Source organism: Gallus gallus, chromosome 9 (assembly GCF_016699485.2).
Source record: "Gallus gallus isolate bGalGal1 chromosome 9, bGalGal1.mat.broiler.GRCg7b, whole genome shotgun sequence".
Taxonomy (NCBI): Eukaryota; Metazoa; Chordata; class Aves; order Galliformes; family Phasianidae; genus Gallus; species Gallus gallus.
This window is the reverse complement of record NC_052540.1, coordinates 12,164,453-12,185,949: the sequence shown is the minus strand read 5'-3', so window position 1 is coordinate 12,185,949 and position 21,497 is coordinate 12,164,453. Positions and strand designations below refer to the sequence as shown.

General features: G+C 37.4%; 1 protein-coding gene across 19 annotated transcripts in view; it reads left to right on the top strand.

Annotated features, from left to right (window-relative positions):
- The window catches only part of DLG1 (discs large MAGUK scaffold protein 1), a 131,849-nt gene extending 110,517 nt beyond the window's left edge, over positions 1 to 21,332 (top strand). For 4 of the 19 annotated variants that reach the window (XM_040705646.2, XM_003641763.6, XM_046898502.1 and 1 more), the window contains 10 exons: positions 2,590 to 2,766; positions 3,249 to 3,318; positions 8,498 to 8,531; positions 9,898 to 9,939; positions 13,041 to 13,091; positions 14,323 to 14,424; positions 14,679 to 14,851; positions 16,520 to 16,629; positions 17,018 to 17,109; positions 19,589 to 21,332. In XM_040705646.2, the coding sequence (XP_040561580.1) occupies positions 2,590 to 2,766; positions 3,249 to 3,318; positions 8,498 to 8,531; positions 9,898 to 9,939; positions 13,041 to 13,091; positions 14,323 to 14,424; positions 14,679 to 14,851; positions 16,520 to 16,629; positions 17,018 to 17,109; positions 19,589 to 19,695 (958 nt within the window). In that variant the 3' untranslated portion in view covers positions 19,696 to 21,332. Of the gene's footprint in view, positions 1 to 2,589; positions 2,767 to 3,248; positions 3,319 to 7,692; positions 7,793 to 8,497; positions 8,532 to 9,897; positions 9,940 to 11,504; positions 11,541 to 13,040; positions 13,092 to 14,322; positions 14,425 to 14,678; positions 14,852 to 16,519; positions 16,630 to 17,017; positions 17,110 to 19,588 lie in introns of all 19 variants that reach the window. The other 15 variants (XM_015291607.4, XM_422701.8, XM_025153614.3 and 12 more) reach the window with 7 other exon arrangements.
- Positions 21,333 to 21,497: the final 165 nt, after the last annotated feature.

Genomic DNA, 21,497 nt, shown 5'->3' with positions numbered 1-21,497 from the left:
CTTTATATTTCTTCTTTATTTTAAGAGGAGAGGGATTCTCTTATACAATATGTGTGATTTTACACCTGAGCTGTACCTGTATGCTGTCCTCCTTCATCTGCAAATTCAAAAAGCAAATGTGAAAAAGTGAAATTCTTTCATGGGATCAAATTGATAATACATTGCCAGGAGTAAATTTGTTCCATGCTTTATCTAATCTTGTGTGCCAAATCTCTGTCTGTGCAATGTGTGTAGAATGCAGATTTAAATACGACATTCACCCCTGTGGGTTTTTCCAGCCAGCACGACACATTACAAATTCCAACAATAGTGCTGATTTCTCCTTGCATGAGAGTAGAAAATAATTGCATCTCCAAGTGGAAGAAACCTCACAGTTTTGGAAGCATTAGGAAATCTTAATTAGATCCATTGAAAAATAAGATTGATGTTAGCACAGGCCTGAAAAGTGTGCTCAACTGCAGGAAGAGTTTAATTGGGCATCCTTATGTTGTTCTGACACTTCAGACACTTAGTTTCAAACAGCTTTCCCAAAAACTCAGGGAGAAAAAGAGAAGCTCCTGTACAGGCTGACCTTCATTCGTTCTGAAGTGGTAAGTTTAATTTGTGTTTCATACAGAAGTACAGAAGGATGCTTCTGCTGCTGCAGGGATGCATTCATTACTTGGTTCATCAAGGACACTGCAAAAGAAATGCTTTGGTAGAACTCGATCAGCAGCCTGTGGTATTGCAAGTAGCAAACACAGCCGGGTAAAAAGGCCTTCTGGAAAACGTGGCGCTGTTAACACAACCGTTAAGTTTTTGGCTTTGAAAGCATTCGTGAAACGTGCAACCTGCCTTCAGCTTCTGTACACCTCCAACTGAAGGAACCGGATTACCACGTTAGTGAATGCTGCGTTTCTGATTAGCGCAGGTGAAATAGTAGGGAGGACTCATAGCTTTCCCATTCAAGTAATTTTTAGGACTTGTCAGTTAACTTTAGCAGGATCTTAAATATAAAATGAATATTGTGGGACTATGTTCAAAGCACTGGTTGATCAGAAATGCTGAGTTTATTCTAAAGTAAATTTGTATTTGTGTTATGACTTGCATTAAAGACTTGTGTGCATTGTTAATGGGCAATAAAATTTCCACACAAGGAGTTCATCAAAGAGCATCTTAGATATAGCAATCTGTAGATAAATAGGTCATCTTCAGTGTAAATTAAGTTCTCATCTGATGACTTTCCAGGCGTACAGGAAGCACCATGTTAATTTGTTGGCACGGAAAGAGATTCTTCTTACCTTTGGGTGCTGTTTGGCTGATCATACTCACAGCCCTATATATTCCTAGCTGTTTTAAATTGTTTATCTTGCTCATGACTCTTAAAAAAATATTCATTAAAACCTTTCTCACTTTATAAAATACTTTTGATCTGTTGACACTGCTCTCCTAAGGCTGTGATGGACTTGGTACCAAATCTCTAAATTGAGACAGGCTGCCATTTAGCAGGTGTGTCACTGAGAAACGTGTGAGCTGTCAGATGAAACACGTGATGATTTTGTTGGCCTTTTTCATTACAGGCACTTCACTTGACATCTGTTCATGCACCTTTTTGAAAAGTAAAATGAGTCCTTTCTAAAGCATCCTCGGAGTCTCTCAGCTTCTGTGAGAGGCTCCTGTCATTCAGTTGCACATCCTCACTAAATCCTTGGCTGTGGTGAGATGTGTGCCATAGGTCTGTTCCTCAGGGAACTGGTTGAGATTTTAAAATGATCCAACAGGGAGAAATTAACTTCAACCTGTACCGATTCCTCAATGTGGTGTACCATGTACCTTTCCAGACAATTTTGCTTTGTAACTAAGGCAGGGGAAGGAAGTAGTATGAAGCAAGAGTATCAGTGAGCTTGAATAAACCGACCTTGCTGGCAAAGAGAACATGAATAAAAGTGCAGCCTACAGCTGGTCTGCAGGTAGTGCTAGTGTCTATTACTTGACAATAGGCTGGCGTTACAAAAAAGGATGGGATTCCTCAGAAATGGTAGGGAATTTTCCAAAAGAGTTCATATACCTTTTTTTGCCTTCTGATACTGTAGTAGCACCATTCTGTTCAGACCATATATTTTAGCTTTTTATTTTTTGCATCCCTATGTATTGTATTACTGTGCAGTATTTGACAGTAATTTTTATTTACTGAAACATTTCCAGTTTGTAACTTCTAACAAAGTGCATTACAGAACCTTCAGCAGGGCTGTTTGCATCAAATAATTTACTTTTTCTTCCTACGCTGATGTGTAATTTGTTCTATGCAAAGTATTGATTGCATCACAGGAGATGTCTTCTTGTGGACCTTCTGCCAAGTACTGGAGTTTTGCTCTGGACCACGTTTATTCTCACTCATTAAAACTTTCAAATGTATTATATGTAGTATATATACTACACATTATGTGTACAAGTGTGGGGGGAGAGATTGCATTCAGCATCCTCCTTCTGAGCACCTTTCAGAACGTTGCAGTCATTTCTGAACACACAGGCAGCTTAAATAAATCTTGTGCTATTCACAGCCCCCTGTTTCATCTTTTTCAGAGGTTAATTATTTTCTTTTCAATGTAGAGCCCTTTTTGATTATGACAAGACTAAAGACAGTGGCCTTCCAAGTCAAGGACTGAACTTCAAATTTGGTGATATTCTCCATGTCATTAATGCTTCTGATGATGAATGGTGGCAAGCACGGCAGGTAACTCCAGATGGAGAAAGTGATGAAATCGGAGTTATCCCAAGCAAACGCAGGTATGTCGTGATGTTTCATTGACTCTGAGATGTCTGCTATTACATTTCTGATGTGATTAATATGTATACATTTGTAGACATACAGCTTTGCTCTTTGTTGTTAATTCTTTACCGCATCGTCCAGTCATTTAAAAGAAGTTAAAAATCTGTAGTGTGACTGTAATTAGCTCAGTGAGAGGTTTGTTGGAATCATACGTAGCTTTAGGAGCTGTATGCTTCTGAATTGACAAAGGTGGTTCCAAATCCCTCTCCTTATCCTCGCTGTAAGCAAGTTAACTGCTTTTACTAGAAATTTGATATTAATTTAACACTACACCATTTATGTATAAGTAGGGGCAGAGTAAATTCTGCGTAATATGATGTTGCTGATTGTGACTGCACTTGAGCACTACACTTACACTATAACAAATACTAATTTAAGCTTCATGAATTTTGCTCATTTAACTGTTTTGTCTGTTGTTTTTTTTTTTTTTTTCTGGTAGAGTTGAGAAAAAAGAACGAGCCCGTTTAAAGACAGTGAAATTCAATTCCAAGACAAGAGGAGAGAAAGGGGTGAGTTTATGAAGTGCTAATTAAACCTGGTGTTGTGAATGGTAACACTCCTCTGTGGTTTATGTATGCAGGCTCCGTGTCAGGTTTTAGTGAAAAGATTAAATTCTGTCAAATAGAAATAAAATATTTCTGAAAACGAAAGCAGATTTAAATAGTAAGCCAAAACACTGCAAATTAAAGCATTAGCTTAGAAATAGATACTATTCTTAAGACTGTAATATCATAGGAACAGTATATAGTAATCACTTACTGACTAGGAACATTTCTAGAGGCACTGCAAGTGCTTCTTATAAAGCTGTTTAACCCTTTGGTCTGGATTGTACTCTTGGACTCCCTTTTTTGGGAAGAGGGTTACTACCAATTTTCAGAAAAACTAAAACATTTATTTTGTTAAAGTTTCTGTAGTGCATCTAGAAAACAAGAAAATATTGCTCGTCAGGGTCCCTATGATAAAGTGACGTTTCATACTGTGCACAGTAAGCAGGATAAAATATATTCTTTGTTACCACTGTGGCTATGGAAGCTTTAAGGGACTCATAAAGTCTTCCCCTATTACTAACCACACAGTCTCCATCCATCTCTCAAGTGTTTTTGTCTCAGCACTGCTCTCTGTTGGCACAAACACTGGTGTGGCTGTGCAGGAGTCATACAAAGTAAGCAGTGCAGATGGAAGGATAACTCAGTCCCAAAGAAACAGCAGTCAGTCCCTTGGGGCAGGTCACTGCTCGGTATGTCAGCTTTGTCCCAGTACATAAGGTGGGACAGTGGGATGAGCGGTGAGGGGGCAAGGTATCTGCTTTTTTAGAGTAGTCTGCAATGTGCTTTCGAGCTCCCGAGGAAACTATTTCATATATCTTTTATTTTCAAATAGCACAAACATTAATTATTTTAGATTCAATTTTTTTTTGTCTTTTATTTTAGTTGGTGTTTTCCTTTCTTCAAAAATCAAATACATAAAGTATTAAAGCCTCAATAATGTATCTGTAAACTTAAAGATGTCAAAATCCAAATATGCATTCCTCTCCTACGTGGCAAAGCTTTCCTATTTAGTTTACTAATGAAGAAAATGTCAAATTTTTTGTAATTTTAAAATTTTTAGAAGTTCTTTAAATGCAAACAGTTTAAAGCAAAACCCTTTAGTTACTTTCTGATTAAGCAGTTAGAGTCTGCCTCGAGGATCCCTCTGATAATCTGCATTTTGGTTTTCTCTTTTCATTCATACTTTCCTACTGGAATAAATTGTTATCAATCACTGTGGTAACTTTTAACCCATCATTTTTGGATTGTGAGTTCACTTTTTAGAAGTTGCATAAGAACCAAATGGCTGAAATACCTCAGGTTGTTTTACGTTACACAGTTTTTCAAACATTACCGTGTTCTTTGAGAAGATAATTGCACGTTCCTATAGTCTGTCTATCACCAAGCTGTGAGCAGTTACTCATCTACCTGAGGTAGCGTTTTGGCAATAGAGCAGTTAGTACACACGCACCGTGTACTAACAGAGCACCAAACAAATGTATGGGATACTAAGTGGAAAAGCAACTACGCTTGCCATTGATACAGAACTGCAGTTTCTTTAGTAACACTTTGTTTTGCAAACACGCTTACACTTATTCACAATCTGTTGCTTCAGCTGTAAATGTTTTAACATGACAATTTCTCCTTTAAATTATTCTTCCTGTGTTTGTCATGGGGGTATTTTTCCCAGTAAGTCATCTGCACCATACACATCCTTGTGGACTGTGTGCATACCCATAATTCTTCACGGACAGTAATATAGATAAATATCAATTTTGAACAATTCTTCAAAAATTCTACATTGAAATCCTAAAGAATAAGCCTAGCGATGGCAAATAGTAAAATCTGCCTTCCTTTACATTTAAGGAGCACTAAGAAACTGGAGCAAAGTGGTTATTTTTTTCCCGTTCTTTTCATATACACATTTACCTAACTTTCTGTGCTGCTTCTGTTTTAATATATTCTTGCTTATAGTGCCTGATCATGATTTGCAGTGGGCTTGTGAAGAATTTAATGTAATTACTATGCATTTTCAACTAATAAGCAGTTCTCTTCAGCTTTTTATAATCATGGCATCTTTTAAAAGTAATCTTTTGGCTAATCTTTTGTTCAAAATCAGTCCAATATTCTTTTAATTTCTTTGTTTTTGTTTTTGTTTTGCCAATGGAACTGACTCTGACCATTATACATGCAGTATATGAATGTTCATGTTCAGTAAGACTTACTGTCGAGAAAGTTAAAACTATTAATGTTATGACATATTTTCAAAACTAAAATGAAAAACATGATTATCTTTTGTGAAGTAAAATAAATCAGGCATTTCCTTTAATCACACAAACTGCAAACTCTCAGCACCTCAGTAAAACTGTACCATTTTTGCTTTGTTATCATTTCCCTTATTTTCATGTTCTTTTGACCAAACTGAGGGTTTTATCACAGCAGACAATTGGCTAGATGTGAGCCATCCACCTTTCAGAGTGCATGTTACAGCTTTCTTCACCATGCTCAGCTAAGATCTACTCATTTGGGCATATTTCTTTGTTGCCTGTCTTATGTAGATCCCAGTAATGTTTCTGGTTATGAGAAGTCAAGTCCAATGAGTTCCTCTGTCCGTATGTCATGTTGAAAGTTTGCCAGTTCTAACAGAGGAATGACAGATTTAGTCGAACACAGATGCCAGCCAATTTAAGGTTTATGTATTTCCTACTTAAAACGTTATTGCTGTATCCAGAGCTCAGTGCTCATGTCACTGATGGTGCTCCTACAATACCATGTGCTTCTGTAACACCTGGTAGCTTTAATGAAATATTTTTGTCTTGACAGTGGTAATGAAAATATCACTGGATTTTTCAGTATGTGATACTGCCAAGCAAGTCTGTATTAAGACAGATGGCCAGAAGCATTGTTAGTAGAGTAGCAGTATGCAACTTGTGTAGCACTATAGGCATCCTCTTCAGGAAGGCCAAATGCTTGTTTTGTACTTGTACCAAAAAAGGTGGCCAGTGATTTGAAACGAGTCCTTTTTGACTCCTGCTTGTTGCTATATTTCATTCCATGCTTAGGGCTGATAACAAACGTAGTGTAACTTTTTACTACTGCATTTTGTACATAAAGAAAGAGCTCAGACCGGATTAAATGAGGTCAAACAAAATTAATGTGGTCTAAATTTTAGAAATAGCTGCTCACAGAATTTTATTGACTGGATGGAATATATTTTGGTTCTTTCTAAAATTATGTTTTTAAAAAGGGTTCTGTGGAAGTTTTATTACTTCCTGTGGCACACTGACTGTGTTTGGTTTGCAAATAAACAGACCTGCAGCTGCATAAGATCACAGAGCCAAGCTGGGCATTTCTCTGCTTTTACCATCCTCCCATTGATAGAATTTCTGCAAACCAAATGACACAAGCATGACCAATTACATAGCTTGGCAAAACTGGTTAGATGATTCACTGATGCTTAAGGGAAAAAAAGAAGACATTTCAGCTAGCATGAAGTTAGCTGTACCAGTTCTGTGCATAATTACTGATCTGTTTATGCACCGAGGTTCTTCATTTACTTTTTGCAGAATAGTAAGTTAGAGATGCTGCAGTCACAGTGTCTTCAACTAGAGACATGGCAGCAGGTATTACTAAAATACAAATAGTTCAGTAACTATACCTGTAAGCTCAGGTATATATGAATGAATGTACATTTGTGCTCTCCATCACTTGCAGAAGAAAAATCTTATTTTAAGGAGACACATTTTTTTATTCCATTCCTACTGTTTCACTATTACTTTCTTAGTTTTACCGTTAGACAATTCCATGTAATGCCAGGTTGTAACTGTGGTATGTTATTTAACAGCCATCACCAAAGTATTTACAGTTTGACCTTTGCAGAGGGGCATCACATTTCTGGTGTGCTCTTACGTTAGTTGTTGGTAGGAGCATGTGTAAATACCTGACTTTTTTTTTTTTTTTTTTTCCAAACTACCATGGTTCCTGTACCAGATAATGCCAGTGATTTCATTGGCTTTGTTTTTTGAGTTCACTTTGGGTTGGCCACCTTCTAGCAGCCTAGTTTTTCACATCTCATTACATTCACAAGAAGCTGAAGTTTGTGAAATGCAGGTCAGGCCTTCCAGGGTGAGCCAGCCTGTCACTTCTCTTGCAGTAAACGTGTGAAATGCTGAGGGGGTGAGCAAAGCCATGATCCTGATCTCTCTCTATTTGACATGAGCTGAGAAGATGCTGTTAAGTTGAAATATGCACTGCATAATGTGGTTATAGGAGTCAGCTTCCACAAAGCTGCTGGTCTGGGCCTTTGTTCACACAGAATTAGACATCCTTTGTTTTGCCCCTCCTTCTCTTCTTCAGCAGTCATTCAATGACAAGCGTAAAAAGAACCTCTTTTCCCGAAAATTTCCCTTCTACAAGAACAAGGACCAGAGTGAGCAGGAAACCAGTGATATTGACCGTAAGTATGTGGCACTCCACGGAGAGAAAGCGCAGTAGAAGGGCCTGCTAGATTGCAGTAGGGTGTTACCATGGAGACAGTTTCACGAGCTGCAACAGGCTAACGAGCTCGGCGTGCAAATGACAATCCAATCTGTAGGATCAATGCAATCATTTGTTTGCTCTTAAGGTAAATTTTAGACCGAGAGTATATCCCAGTTTGCAGTAAACTGGTTAATACAGACGAATAAGTGTGTATGTGTAACTGGAGGAGATAACGGTGCTTCGGAACTGCCAGTAAAGATTTCTCAGTTGTCATTCTGAGGAGAGTGCAGAGCAGCAAGGAAAGTGTGTCAGAGCTTACCAAGCTCTCCAGTCAGTCCCTTTGGACTGGCAGTTTCAAAGTCATTCTGTTCTAATTTGGTTTCCTTGATGAAGAGAGGTGAATTTGATTGTTTTTGCCTGCATTAAAAAAAAAAGCGTCTTCTCAAAAACTTTATTTGCAGATTCAGAGCAGATCTGCCATAAACCCCATTCTCTGCCATTCTCTATCATTTGCACCAGTGATTACACTTCATGTGCCAGTCTGGTTCATTCCTATAGGCTTGTCTTCCCTGTGATGTTCTGGGAACTGTCTCCTGTCGTAGCGCCAATTTTATATATTACTGACAATTATTTTCTTTGTGATTGTCTTTTTATTGCTTGCCCTCTGGGGACTACTCTGCAGGAGGTCCCTGACGACATGGGATCAAAAGGCCTGAGTAAGTGATCAAAATACTCCCAAGTTATTTTAACCTCCATCTGAAAAATTACTTTTTTTTTTTTTAACAGATCTCTTTGAGACTGGTGCTCTACTGGCATAAGGAGGTTGACTCTAAAAATGTTTCATAGGATTTTTCTAGTTTGTAATGTTTTGAGGGTTTTTGCTTTCAGGAACATATTACTTCTTAGGTGTTTATGACATTTGACATTAGTGTGTTTTGGTTTGGTCCAGAAGTTTACCAGCACCTACCTGTCTGTCCTTGGTAGTGACTGTGTTTGTAAATTCGTTGATACTCGTATATTTTGCTAATGTCATTTTTATGTTGGTTTTGTGTTTTTATTATTGAAAATAACCTATGGATTTTCACAGTCATAGCAGAACTATTGCCGTAGCAATTTCAGCAGTTGTCAATCCTCTCTCTGATGGATCTCTGTCTGATGTTGGCAGCTCTTTAAAAAACAAACAAACAAAAAAGCTTTCCTTAACAGATGCCGTGAGAGCTTTTTTGTCTGACTTGAACTCTTACGATGCTTGTAGAGCACTGCTGGCCAGGTGGTGGGGTAGCTGATAGAGAAGGCACGTAAGCATTAGTTTTACACAGCAAGATTCTACAGTTGCTGAGTACCCCAACAGATTTGTGTACCCTGACATCATTTCTGTACTTAAAATAAGAGTCACGACTTCTCTTTCATGACAGATGCTAAACAAGTAAAGTGTTGTTAGGGGTTTATGGGATAGTAAAATTAGGCACTGAAGATAACCTTTCTTCCCAGATCATAACTGTTCCCTTAATTCTAACCCACACTGTTCCTGAAATTGCACAGAGGAGGGGGGGTACTTTCATATGTGGCCTCAACCACTTAATAAATAAATAAAAATCCTGGTAGCAATAGCATTCATTTTCCATTTCTGAAACCAGTTTTGAGGAGATTCTTGGTCTAGAGCAGAAGACCAAAGATAACTGACTTTGGCCTTGTGATTGTTAGACTGTAAGTTAATCCAGCAAAAGTCCCTGGGTGGTTCTGTTATAGAAGTTCTCGCACAATAATACTCATATGGAAGTGAAAACCTAAACATTGCAGGGTTGTGTGTGAAACACGAATGTGTACTTTTCATAATCTTATTTTGTCGTGCTATTTAATGTTTTTTCTTTTTATTAACATCCATTCCTTTTGTGTGAAATTAAGCTTGATCCTGAGAGCTAGGAGAAGTACCTTAAAACTTTTACATGCAGTATGTATTGATTTCGGCATTTTGATGTCACTGTTGTCTTCCATCCGGATTATTTTTGTCGATTTGCTTTCCTTTGGACTCATGCCATCAGTGTGTGTTCCTTATTTTTCTCCATTGTGTTGCAATTTCAGAGCATGTAACCTCTAATGCCAGCGATAGTGAAAGTAGTTACCGTAAGTGTTTTTAAGTTCTTTATTTAGAACCTTTGTTTAGTAGCTCTTCCTTTGCTTTTGTTTGTCTGTCTTTCCTGGGTATTTACATGTTAAATTGAACTTCCCAATAAGCTTCCATTGAAATCCATGTTTGTGTGTTAATTGGGTACTGCAAAATTCCAGTGTCTTTTTTTTTTTAATTGACTTGACAGAATCATTGCAAAGCTCTTTTATGGATATTTTGGTTGTGATTTATGATTGTCATTGCTCAGCTTAATTTAAATTAATTCCTTTTTATTTAAGTTATATATGCTAGCTAGACCTGCTAAAACCCAAATTTAAATTGAATATAACAAATATAATGGTTACTGTGCTTAATACAGAGTGTAACTGTGAACAGTGATCTGTTACATAGCATAGTACCTATCAACAATGCTCAGATATGAGTTGTAGATACTTCTAAAGAAAGCTAAGATGAACAAACATGTATTTACCCTTGCTTTTCAGCTTTCATTTCTCTATTTTGTCAAGCGTGGTGCTTTGTCTGAATTATCTTGCAACATGACACACGTTAGGTGCTGGAGCCAGCTGTGATAAATTAGCATGCTAGATGCACAGCTGTGCTTATGTGCATCCCTCATCCTCCACCAGTATATCTTTTAAGTACTAGACTGAATTACCCTTTTCACTAACCTGAGTTACAGTGCTATTTACTTCTACCCAGGCTGCAGATGTACACATTCCCAGTGTGTAATATGCTGTGTGATGCTGTTCTACAGACATTTCTGTCTTGGTCATTTCCAGTGAGCAGTGCCTCAGTGAGGTTGCTGAGTCCAGAGTGGGAACTGTGGGAAGAGCAGAGCAAGCAGGCTAAACACTGAGGATTTATAGAGGAGCAGAAAAAGAGGGAACAGTAAAAGTCAAATGGTGTGTCAGAGCTGCTCACTGAACTGCTCCTGGGTGCCTGTTAACCCAAGAGGAGGCACTTCAGAAACAGATGCCATTTATGGCAGGGTAATAAGGAAAGTGGTTCGCTAACAGCTACACCTGTTTGAAAGCTGCAGATATTGTTGGAAATAAGGAGCCATGAGTTTGCATGCAGATTACACTTACGTACCTGCATGTAGGTTACACTGGAGAGAATGTGTACATGTACAAATTCCTCAGTGCTTGCAGTGCTTAAAACTTGCAGACCAGTTGCAAACAAAAAAAAAAAGCAGGGGAGGTATTTGGGTTCATTGAGAATAACGCAGATTAAATGCGTATGGAAGTTGCCTTTGCATATATGACTAACTTACAAATTTTAACTGTTTGTAATGCCATACCATTAAAACTATCTAACTCTGACTGTTTCTCCATAAATTTGCTGCTTTCCTCTTTTTTTTTTCCCTAAGGCTTTTCTCAGAGCTTGCTTTATTTATGTTTAAAGTTCATTACTGGTACTACTGGTTAGTTTTTCACTCCTTTACTACTTAAGAAGCCCTGATTTTACTATGAATGTTATGGATTTACTTATCTCAATGTGGAATTCGAAGCGCTTTTTATTAAAATTACTTTTCTAATTTCTTCTTACTGCTGTCTAAAAGTTATCTTGATTACAGATGAGTACGGTTGTTCAAAAGGTTCATTCTATTAATATTCATTTTTCAACAGTATTGAAAAAGCAATGACAATATATACTTTTTGCCCTCAGCTGGAGGATGCTTTCTAATTCTTACTTGTCTCTTGAATAGTTTGCTTAACTAATCCTTGACCTTATAGCAATGTCACTTCTCCAAAGAAGTATCTAACTATCTGTGGGCTGGATATTTCGTGGACAAGTTACTAGTTGGTGATTCCCTGTTCCTCTCCCTAGCCTAAAAAGGGTTCTGAAAGTATATACTGTCCTCAAATCCATTTGCATGAGTGCCTTTTTGAAATATTAAAATATTCAGGTTGCATGTTTTCATGTCTGTCTTAATGTATTACTCACCTGCAACACCTTAAAAGTTAAAGAAACGGTTCATGTATTGCTGGAATGCAGATTTATTGTGAGTCGGTCTTATTTCTCTTAGACATTGTAAATCTCAGATTTAAAAGATCAATGCTCTGCTCTTAAATAAAGAACATGTATATCGAAGCAATATATGAATATATAAAAGCCTTCATCTGCCATCTATTTTTTAGAAAGCTGTGGTATAGCATTGCTGTGTTCCTTTGGCTGTTATGAGTATGGCTTATGAATTGAAAAGAATGTTTTAAAAGCTACACAAGTGAGTTGTTGAAGCACTGCATTTTATTGAGAGTTCATAGTGTTGTCATGTAATTATAGCCTGTATGTTCAGAATTATAAATTCTCTGCTGTCGTGGAGTTTACTTTTAGTGATTCCCATGCGAGCAATATTACTCTGAGACTTTTTGTTGGACTAGAGATGTTCTTTTAGAGAGATGGCAACTGAGGTATATTTCAGATGCTTGCACTAACCTTTTAAAGCCTGCAGCTGCTAAAGGTCAAAGCCTAGCTATTTTAGTTTCATTCACTGCTGATATGCTTTCTGGAGCTGAGAACAATACAGAACATTCTTCAATTTCAAGTTCATCTTTAAAAACTTACAAGTAAAATAGCAGTGAAATACATACGATCATAATATTCTTTGTGGAACTGAAGCGGTTGAAGGTCTTTGTATAAATGCCGCTTCATGAAAAGCTGACTGGGAGAGATGTGCACCTGGGCATGCATGACTTTCAGCTTTGTATACAGAAGAATGTTGCAGAAACATTTAAAGTATGGAAAACACTGATGAAGAAGGTGGCATTGCCTCTAGCAGTGAATGAGACCATGCATGCACTTCATTCTGGGAAACACAAGAGCATTTCAGTTATGCTTTAAAATACTTCTTGTGCTTGATGGCAGTTTGACATGCTAACATAGCTGAAGAAATTGTATACTGTATGCATCTTATGCTTCAACATTTTGTTTGGCATATCTTTCATCGCTCTTTAAAAACGTCCTCCATCAGTATCAGTGTAACACATATTCTGCTGATGAATGTCCGCGTTGTTGCTGTTCGTTAAATGACTCAATGTAAATGTATTGCTTTAGAAACCAATACATACATACTTCTCTGCATTTACCTTTCTAGGTGGCCAAGAGGAATATGTCTTGTCTTACGAACAAGTCAATCAACAAGAAGGTGTGTAGAGCTCACTTAGTATAGCATGACTGTACTTCAATATCAGAATGGTTCATGTGCACTTATGTACCGAGCGCTATAATAAACAACTTCTTTATTTTCAACTTCTGTTATCCCTATTAAAATGAATAAAGCATAAAGGCATAAATTATTAAATACAATTGCTAAATTATTTAGCATGTAGTCCAAAGGTGTCCTAATTAATGTCTCACTGTGTGGTTTATACTGCATAAGGAAAATAGGGTATATTTGTTTCTTACACACTTACATTTAAAACAAAATTCTTTTTGCTGATTTTTAATGGGATCCTTTTATTTCCTTTTCACCTTCTCCTGATCTTTTTTTCTCTGTATGTAATAGATGTAGTTTTAGCATTCCCATTCACCACCACAGATGCCAGTGGTTGATTTATGTAATCTGATAAAATATTGCATATATAATCTGATTAAAAATACGATCTGTAAAAAAAAAAGGAATGCTTGGTATCTATTAACTACAGAATGCAGTAAAAAAACAGAGTAAATGTATATCGTGTATATACACGGATTCAATTAATAAGATTCAATACATTCCTTTTGTGAATTGGAATTATTTCCAGGAATTAGAATGTATTTTACAAGTCAAACTGTATTTAATTTAGACTTGTGTAGTAATGACAGAACTTGAAACTAAAATTCATATGGCTGAAATGATATGCTTACGACGAGATGTTTAGATATTACAGTTGTTGAGCTAATTGCAGTATAATTTGGTATCTTCTGCTTGTCCTTAAATTCCAGCTAAAAAGTCTTTATAACTCTGTTACAAATTAAGCATGTTTTAAAGATGTTATACTGCATTTTGTAAGTGTGATAGTAGTGACGGGAGCTATAGCTATGTGAGTATGTAAGCTGGGATTTTAGAAGTAATAAGGCTTTTCCCAACAGTGGACTTGAATTTTAAGAATAAGAAGTGAAATGATTTTCAGACTTCCCATTTTGCTGTTTTCGTTAGAATGAGGGATGTTGTCATCTTCACTCACACTGAACACTAATTTGAGAGTAAAGATTTGACGTCTTTGACTGCAGTGTTAATTGATACAAATACTTGAACGTGTTTTATTTTCTCTTCAGAAGTACATATTCTTTTAGGTATTAATACTATTACCATATGGTAAAGCTTATTTTGCTAAACTTTAAAGGTCTGTGATGTCATTGAAATGTAACTGAAGTTATTCCTCTACATTTAACAGTGAACTATACTCGACCTGTGATTGTTTTGGGACCCATGAAAGACAGAATTAACGACGATCTGATTTCAGAATTTCCAGACAAATTTGGCTCATGTGTTCCACGTAAGTTTCAGCAGATACTAAAGCAATTATAAGCGGGCTTTTGGTTCTGAGCCATTACTTCTTTCATAGACCTAACCTCTGTATAGAGAGGTAAAATGTTAGGATACCTTTATAAAGTTTATTAATGGCTGTTCTTCTCTTCACCTGTTACAGTTTTGCAGTTTAAATGGAGGACTGTTTTTGAATGTTGGAGGTTGGGAGGGGGGAATGTTTTTGGTTTTTTTTCTTTAAAAGTTACTGGTTTATATTTAAAGATACTACTAGACCAAAACGAGATTATGAGGTGGATGGACGTGATTACCATTTTGTCACTTCTCGAGAGCAAATGGAGAAGGATATTCAGGAGCACAAATTCATTGAAGCTGGCCAGTACAATAATCATCTTTATGGAACAAGTGTGCAATCAGTGCGAGAAGTAGCAGAAAAGGTAAATCAGTGCCAGTTGTTTTTGTTTACCATGGTGATTATTTAACTGTGCTGACAGGGATAGGAGAATGGCAAGAAGCCACTGGGAACCCTCTGACCTTAAAAGGACTTCGTACAAACCTAGAAACAAAGAGCATTGTTACAAACACATTTAAGAGAAACAATTAGAGCATCATGATTAAACTGTGAGAGAAGAGCAATTTCTTAAGTGCTGACAATCTGGTCTTCCACCCGTTGTTCAAGATCCTTCAACACCTGGCATAATTGTTGGGCCAAACAGCAAACACTGGCTGTCATATCACAAAAGGGAACATGGATGAGTTATTGCTCTTAATTCTCTGTTCCTATGGCATGTGCCACATTTGAAGAGAAACCACATGAAAGATGTGGACAGGTCAGCATGAATAGAAAAATACTGTGCTGGAACATACATAAACTTCATTTAATGTTACTGCTTAGCATCCAGATCCATGGAGTAGATCCTGGAAAAATTTATCATCAGTTGAAAGCAAACAGTTGTGCATTTTTTTTGTGTGTGGGAAGAATGTATCTGTCCTCTAAGAATTCCTGAAATAAGATCACAGAATCACCAAGGTTGGAAAAGATCTCCCAGGTCATCCAATTGTTCACCTGCCACCAGTATTTCCCCACTAAACCATGTCCCTTAGTACAACATCTAAATGTTCTTTGACATTCTGTGGTTTTGTTATTCAATAGAACAGAAGTAAATGACCCTAGCAATCCCTTCTCTCAAGAAAGCAGAAGGAAAACTCATTCAGGACATGTGTTTTTGGATCTATGTAACCTATTGTCTTTATGTTGCTTGTGGGTTTGTATCCTGGCTTGCAGAATTCTGCAAGGTCTCCTGATAATGAAAAAGATGTTCTCATTTCACACTACCAACAAAGGCCTTCTGTTCTACTTTCCCTACACTGCCCCTTTCTAAAATGGTGATGTCACACAGATTGTTCATATGCTACTCAAAGGAAAGAAATAAATATGTGTGGAGTAGAAATTACTGTATTAAACATAAGAGGTGCTGAGGAATAGGAGGAGTCTTTGAGATGAGGAAATCCTGGAGCAACGGCAGGTTAATAATACTGGGTGAACCACCCTGCTGCATTCTGCTTCAGCCCCCTGAGGAATAAGCTGTATTTGTTTCCTAAAAAAATAAAAAGTAATTGGCTCAAATAAATGTAATTCATGGTCTCAAACCAGGTGTTCCCCAGGGTGATACCTGACAGTGAATGAGAAAGATTATATTCAGTTCCATCTGACTGTTCTGATGGTGACAGATTTGCCTGGCATCAGAGGCAGTTATTCCCCCAGCCAAACTCTGACATGGCTACATCCTTCAATAAAGCCTAAAATGGTGGTGTGGTTTGATGTACAGCTGCTCTGTATTCTGCACTGTTGATTGGGCTGCAGCTTCTGATGCAGAGAGGATGGAAAAAGAGTCAAGAACATTTCAAGTTATGCATGATCTCAACAGAGGAGAGAGCACTGTGGGACCGCATGCTAGATTAGTGCAATCCTGATATCATTGATGCAGGTGCTTTGATTTTGTTGGCTTTGGTGGAAACGTGGTCTCTTCTAAGTTATTATACTATGAATAGCTGTGACTTAAACTGTGCTTATTGCCATTTTTCCTTTTCTCTCTTACTTTTAGGGTAAACATTGTATTCTTGATGTTTCTGGTAATGCGATCAAAAGGTTGCAGATTGCCCAGCTGTACCCAATCTCCATTTTTATTAAACCCAAAACAGTGGAAAATATCATGTGAGTAAAAGCAAAGTACTTCAGACTAAATTGTTTGAGACTGTCATTGTATTTGAAAAATCAGTTGCAAATTGTGTGAAAATAATTGTAATAAAAAAGGATGTAATTATTTGTTTTGCTCATGAAACTTTCTGGGTTGAATTTCTAGGGACTTCTAAACTAAGTTTCTGATCCAAGCCATGAATGATTGAGTGCCACTGTGCAAAATTCCATATAACAGTGTCATAACTGTACATTCCCTCTACAGTCTCCACTTAGAGACGTATCTGCTTAGATACGTCATTTAGGAGACTGCTTTTTATTAGGCTAATACTCACACACTGGTTTAAAATTATATATCCAAAGATTACAGGTAGCTTCTTTACATGTATAATGTTTTCAATCTCAGGGAAATGAATAAACGCTTAACGGAAGAACAAGCCAGGAAGACATTTGAAAGAGCAATGAAACTGGAGCAAGAGTTTACTGAACACTTCACAGGTTTGTTTTGCTTGGCCAGAGCTGAAATTTTATTGCCTGCTGTATAGTAATTGCCTCACCACTGAGATAAGGTTGAACTGTTTTTCAAGCTTATCTGTGATTGTTTTGAAGCATAAAACTACCCAAGTGCATCTATGCTGATACCAATGTGATCAGTGAATTCAGTATCTATATAAGTTTAACAGTCGCTCAATTTACTCTTTAAAACCATGGAACTTTCTACCGTATTTCTTGGTAGTGAAATGCAGATGTTTGCTTTGTTGATAAATTATACACCTAAAGCTTTCTATTTGCTTTCAGTTTTTGAAATCAAGAAATAAAGGATGTTAGTAGTGATAACTGTAAACTGGACAGCAGGGTCTGTAGCATATACAAATGCAGTTGGTTGGCTGTAGCAGCAAGAGGTAGACTACAAGCACTCAGGCTGTGCTTACTTTTAGCATCATGGCATGCAAATGAGGAGAATAATTAATTCAAGACCTTCAGGAGGACAAGAGTGAGCCTTTTCTCTTCCTGTCCTAGATAGACACTCCTTTCTTTTCTATTACATTCTTTGGCAATGTTTTAGTGTTTGCTGCCCCATTTACCTCCATCTGTGTGACACGTCACCTTTGCCCAATTCCTTCTTCCACATATTTTGTGGGCAGAGCTGCAAATGCAGAACTTCCTTAAACAATCTGCTCAACCTGGTGGCTTCATATGGGAGGGAGCTGAAGGACCCAGTAGACTCCCTGCCTCAGTCTTCCTGCTGCCTCATTCTCTTCATTCAGTGCTGTCCACCCAATGAGCAACTTAAGTCTCTCCCTTTTTGTCTGCCTCCCTCTCGCTTGCTCTGCAGCTGTCACTGTTTATCCCAAGCCTACATCAAGCTCTCCCACTCTTCCCATAACTCTGTAACCATCTATACTAAGAAAGCTGTGGGACTCTCCAACATATACTGCAAATTCTTCATCTTACAGAATTCATTTACCAAATGATTTGCAAGTATGTCAGGTCTGTTGTTCAAGGAACTGATGAGTTTATTTTAATATATGTTAAGTATTTAGTTAGCAGCTGGTATTCTCCCAGGTTGTCTTAGGGTATTATATCAAGCAATTCTGTTTGGAAGATAAGGGCCAAAATTGAAGATACTTCAAAATGATATGGATCTTTTCTAAGAGCTCTAATGCCCATGGCCATGTTTCTTCTAAGAAGGGTAAGGCTTGTTGACTGGGGCAGATAGCAATATCCCATGGGCAGACTTGTCTTTGCTAAGTTTAGGCAATCTGTTAGAGATACCTCAAAACATTATAATCTCATTTACTGCTGCTGCCTGTACGACTCACCTGCCTAAGCAGATTGTGTGAGCATTCCCTAATGTGTTAAAAATACTGCATCATGTGGAGTAATTGAAATAAACTTCATCAGCATCATAGGGACATCATAGCACTCCCATATTGTGTTTTGAGGGTGTTGGGCTTTGGAAGGAGTGTGTTTGAAACATCTGGAGAAGTAAGATGTTTGCAATGTAAAGATGTTTCTACATCTTTCCACTGTGCCGTTGTGCTGTCAGCATTACGTGTGAGCTATTGAATAACTGAACCACCTCATCCTCCCACAAACACTAGGGCAATAGGCTGCAGATGGGGAGAAGGTTTTAAGGGAAGGCAACGAGTAGGAATAAGAAGGAAGTAATTTGCTTTAAAACAAAGCTTGGAAGCAGCAGTAATGAATTAATGCATAAAGAAGTACATCTGGCCCACCTCCAATATTTATCTTTCATATTAAACTTCGTTTCTTGGCTTATCTCAATGCTGAGGTGATGATCCTAATTAAGAAGAGGTTGCTATCTAATGGTGAATGCTTTCTCAGGCTGAAGTGTGGTAAGAACAGCTCAAACTTCACCCTCATTCTCACCAGACTATATGTTACTTTGATATGTCAAAACACATTGTGGCTCATTTCTAATTATTTTTTTAAGCCTTGGAGAAAATGTATCTAAGAGTCTGAATATTAATTGCATTTTAGCCGTATAAAACTTGAATGTATTTGCTGTACAACAAACCCCATTAGTTCACCTTCTCTCTTGCCAGAACCAAAGTTAGTGATCGCAGACTGCATGAGGACACAGCCCTGTGCTGTCTTGTTGTTTTCTCTTGGAAATGCAAATGAGAGCTGGATTGGGCCAACTCTGGCTTGTATTTAGGAAAGGCAAATAAATCTCCTCAGCTGTATAGGCATGTGTCCAAAAGGAAAACCACATCCTAGCCCTATGCTTTTGAGTGCGAGAGACGGTGCTTTGTGTGTGCTGTAACAACTGTCAGCAGTGTCTGTCCATCTAGAAGCACAGGAACCAGAGTTCTCAGCAGGCATCCATTCCTTCAGTGATCTGAAATCCCTTTGCTGCTCTGTGGGAGGGAGTAGCATCTTGGTTTAGAGCATCTTGGTTCTGTAAGGAGCAAAGAGAGATGACTCCTGATTGCCACGTTATGTTTTGCAGCTATTATCCAAGGAGACACACTGGAAGAAATCTACAACCAAGTGAAACAGATCATAGAGGAACAATCTGGGCCTTACATCTGGGTTCCAGCAAAGGAAAAATTATGAAAACGGATTTTTGCTTTTCATTTTCTATCTGACGTCACCTACTACATCTGACAACTCTTAAGCCCTTCCAGTGGAGCCTGCCTCTAGTTCCTCCCAGCGTGGTTCATACCCTAACCATCACATTCTGCAGTTCCCATAACGCTTTAAATTTGATGTCTCTCTTAGTTTAAATAATTTGTATTATTGCGTGTTGTTGGTTTGCCATTTTTCAAACATGACAGTGGAATGGCCTGACCAGCTATTACTTCGGGGTGGGGGTGGGAGGGGATTGCTTGGTAAAATTCCTTAATGTTTAAGGGAAAGTAACTTTCAAAGATTTTTCAAAAAAGCTTTATAGACATTCTTTTAAAGTTTCATAACAATTGAAAGAAAAGTTGTTTTCCAGGAAGCTGTAAATCACGAGTAACTTTGCACGCTTAACTTTAATAGCATGGTTTGGTCAGGGCAATCAATTTCAGGTTTTATTTTCTGAGTTAAATTCTATTCTCACAGATTTATTTTTTTTTTTCTTTCCAGGCAGTTAAAGAGAAACTTTCAGATTTTGAGTTAACGTTTTCATTAACTCCCATCACTCCTTCTCAAGGGAAATTCATTTTCATAATTTCATATGGATATTCTTATAATCTATTTTTTCATTTTTTTGCCAATAAAATTGCTAGGGATAAAGACGTGTAATGTTTTTAATCTTCCTCGTGCAGCACTATTTATAGTGTCTTACAGAAATTGTTTATAGATAATGGTCATCACACTTTTTGAGCCTAAAACATGTCTAGGTGCTAGGAAACCTTGTATTTTCAGAGGAATGCCAAATTTCCGTTGGCACTCATACAGAAAACAGCTGCAGAGATGGTTGTTGGGGCAATGAGAGAGCGATTCGTAGCCTAAAAATGTGTGTTCTTAGGGGTCAGATTTTAATGAATATTTTACCCACAATAACTGCCTATTTTGTTATAATAAATATATATATATATTAAACTTTCTTTAACTAAACTCTGTAACTATGGGAATTATTTTCTTTACATAGTTGCGCACACGTATAAATATATATATATAAAAATATATATTTTTCTTTTACCACCTACTCCTAGCTTTTTGTTTTGAATAAAAATACAAATTAGAATTTACCTTCCTTAATCACATGAAGTCAAATGGGCTGTGGTGGCTGGGCAAAAAGTCCAGGGAATTATTAGTTACAAGAAAAAATATGTGCAAGTTCTCCTCTTTTCTACGGAATTTCAGGTGTTTGTCTCTTTTTGTTTTTCTTTGTAATATGCATGTCTTAACCAAAGGGAGAATTCGGAGTCAACGATACACTTTCTTTTTCTGTATATGTTCATCTTGGATTGCATAGGTGCAAGATCTTCCATTTGCAAAGCACAAACTTCTGTGCAGAATGTTATAAATATGTTGTAGCAAAACATGGAACTACCTTCAGTAATGGAATTCTCTATTTCTCGTATGATGTGGTAGCTGCCATTGCTTATTTGAAGCTGATTGTTCATGAGGGGGATGTACTTATGGCAGTCACGATGCAGTCACACAACCAAATTCGCTTTGGTTTGTAAAGAATTATTAACACTATCCATTCCATTTGTTAGAAAGAGGAGAACAGCTAATAAACTTCATTGTACAATGTATTTGTCAAGTGTGTTTTTCATCCAAAGAAATACAGGTGGCATAGTATTTTAAAATCATTGGCTGAGACTTTAAGTAAGGATGATGTGGTAGAGGAATACTGGTGATCAGAGTGGGGGGCAAGTGAAGTTATTACTCTGTACACTGGACAAAATGTTGCTGGTGTT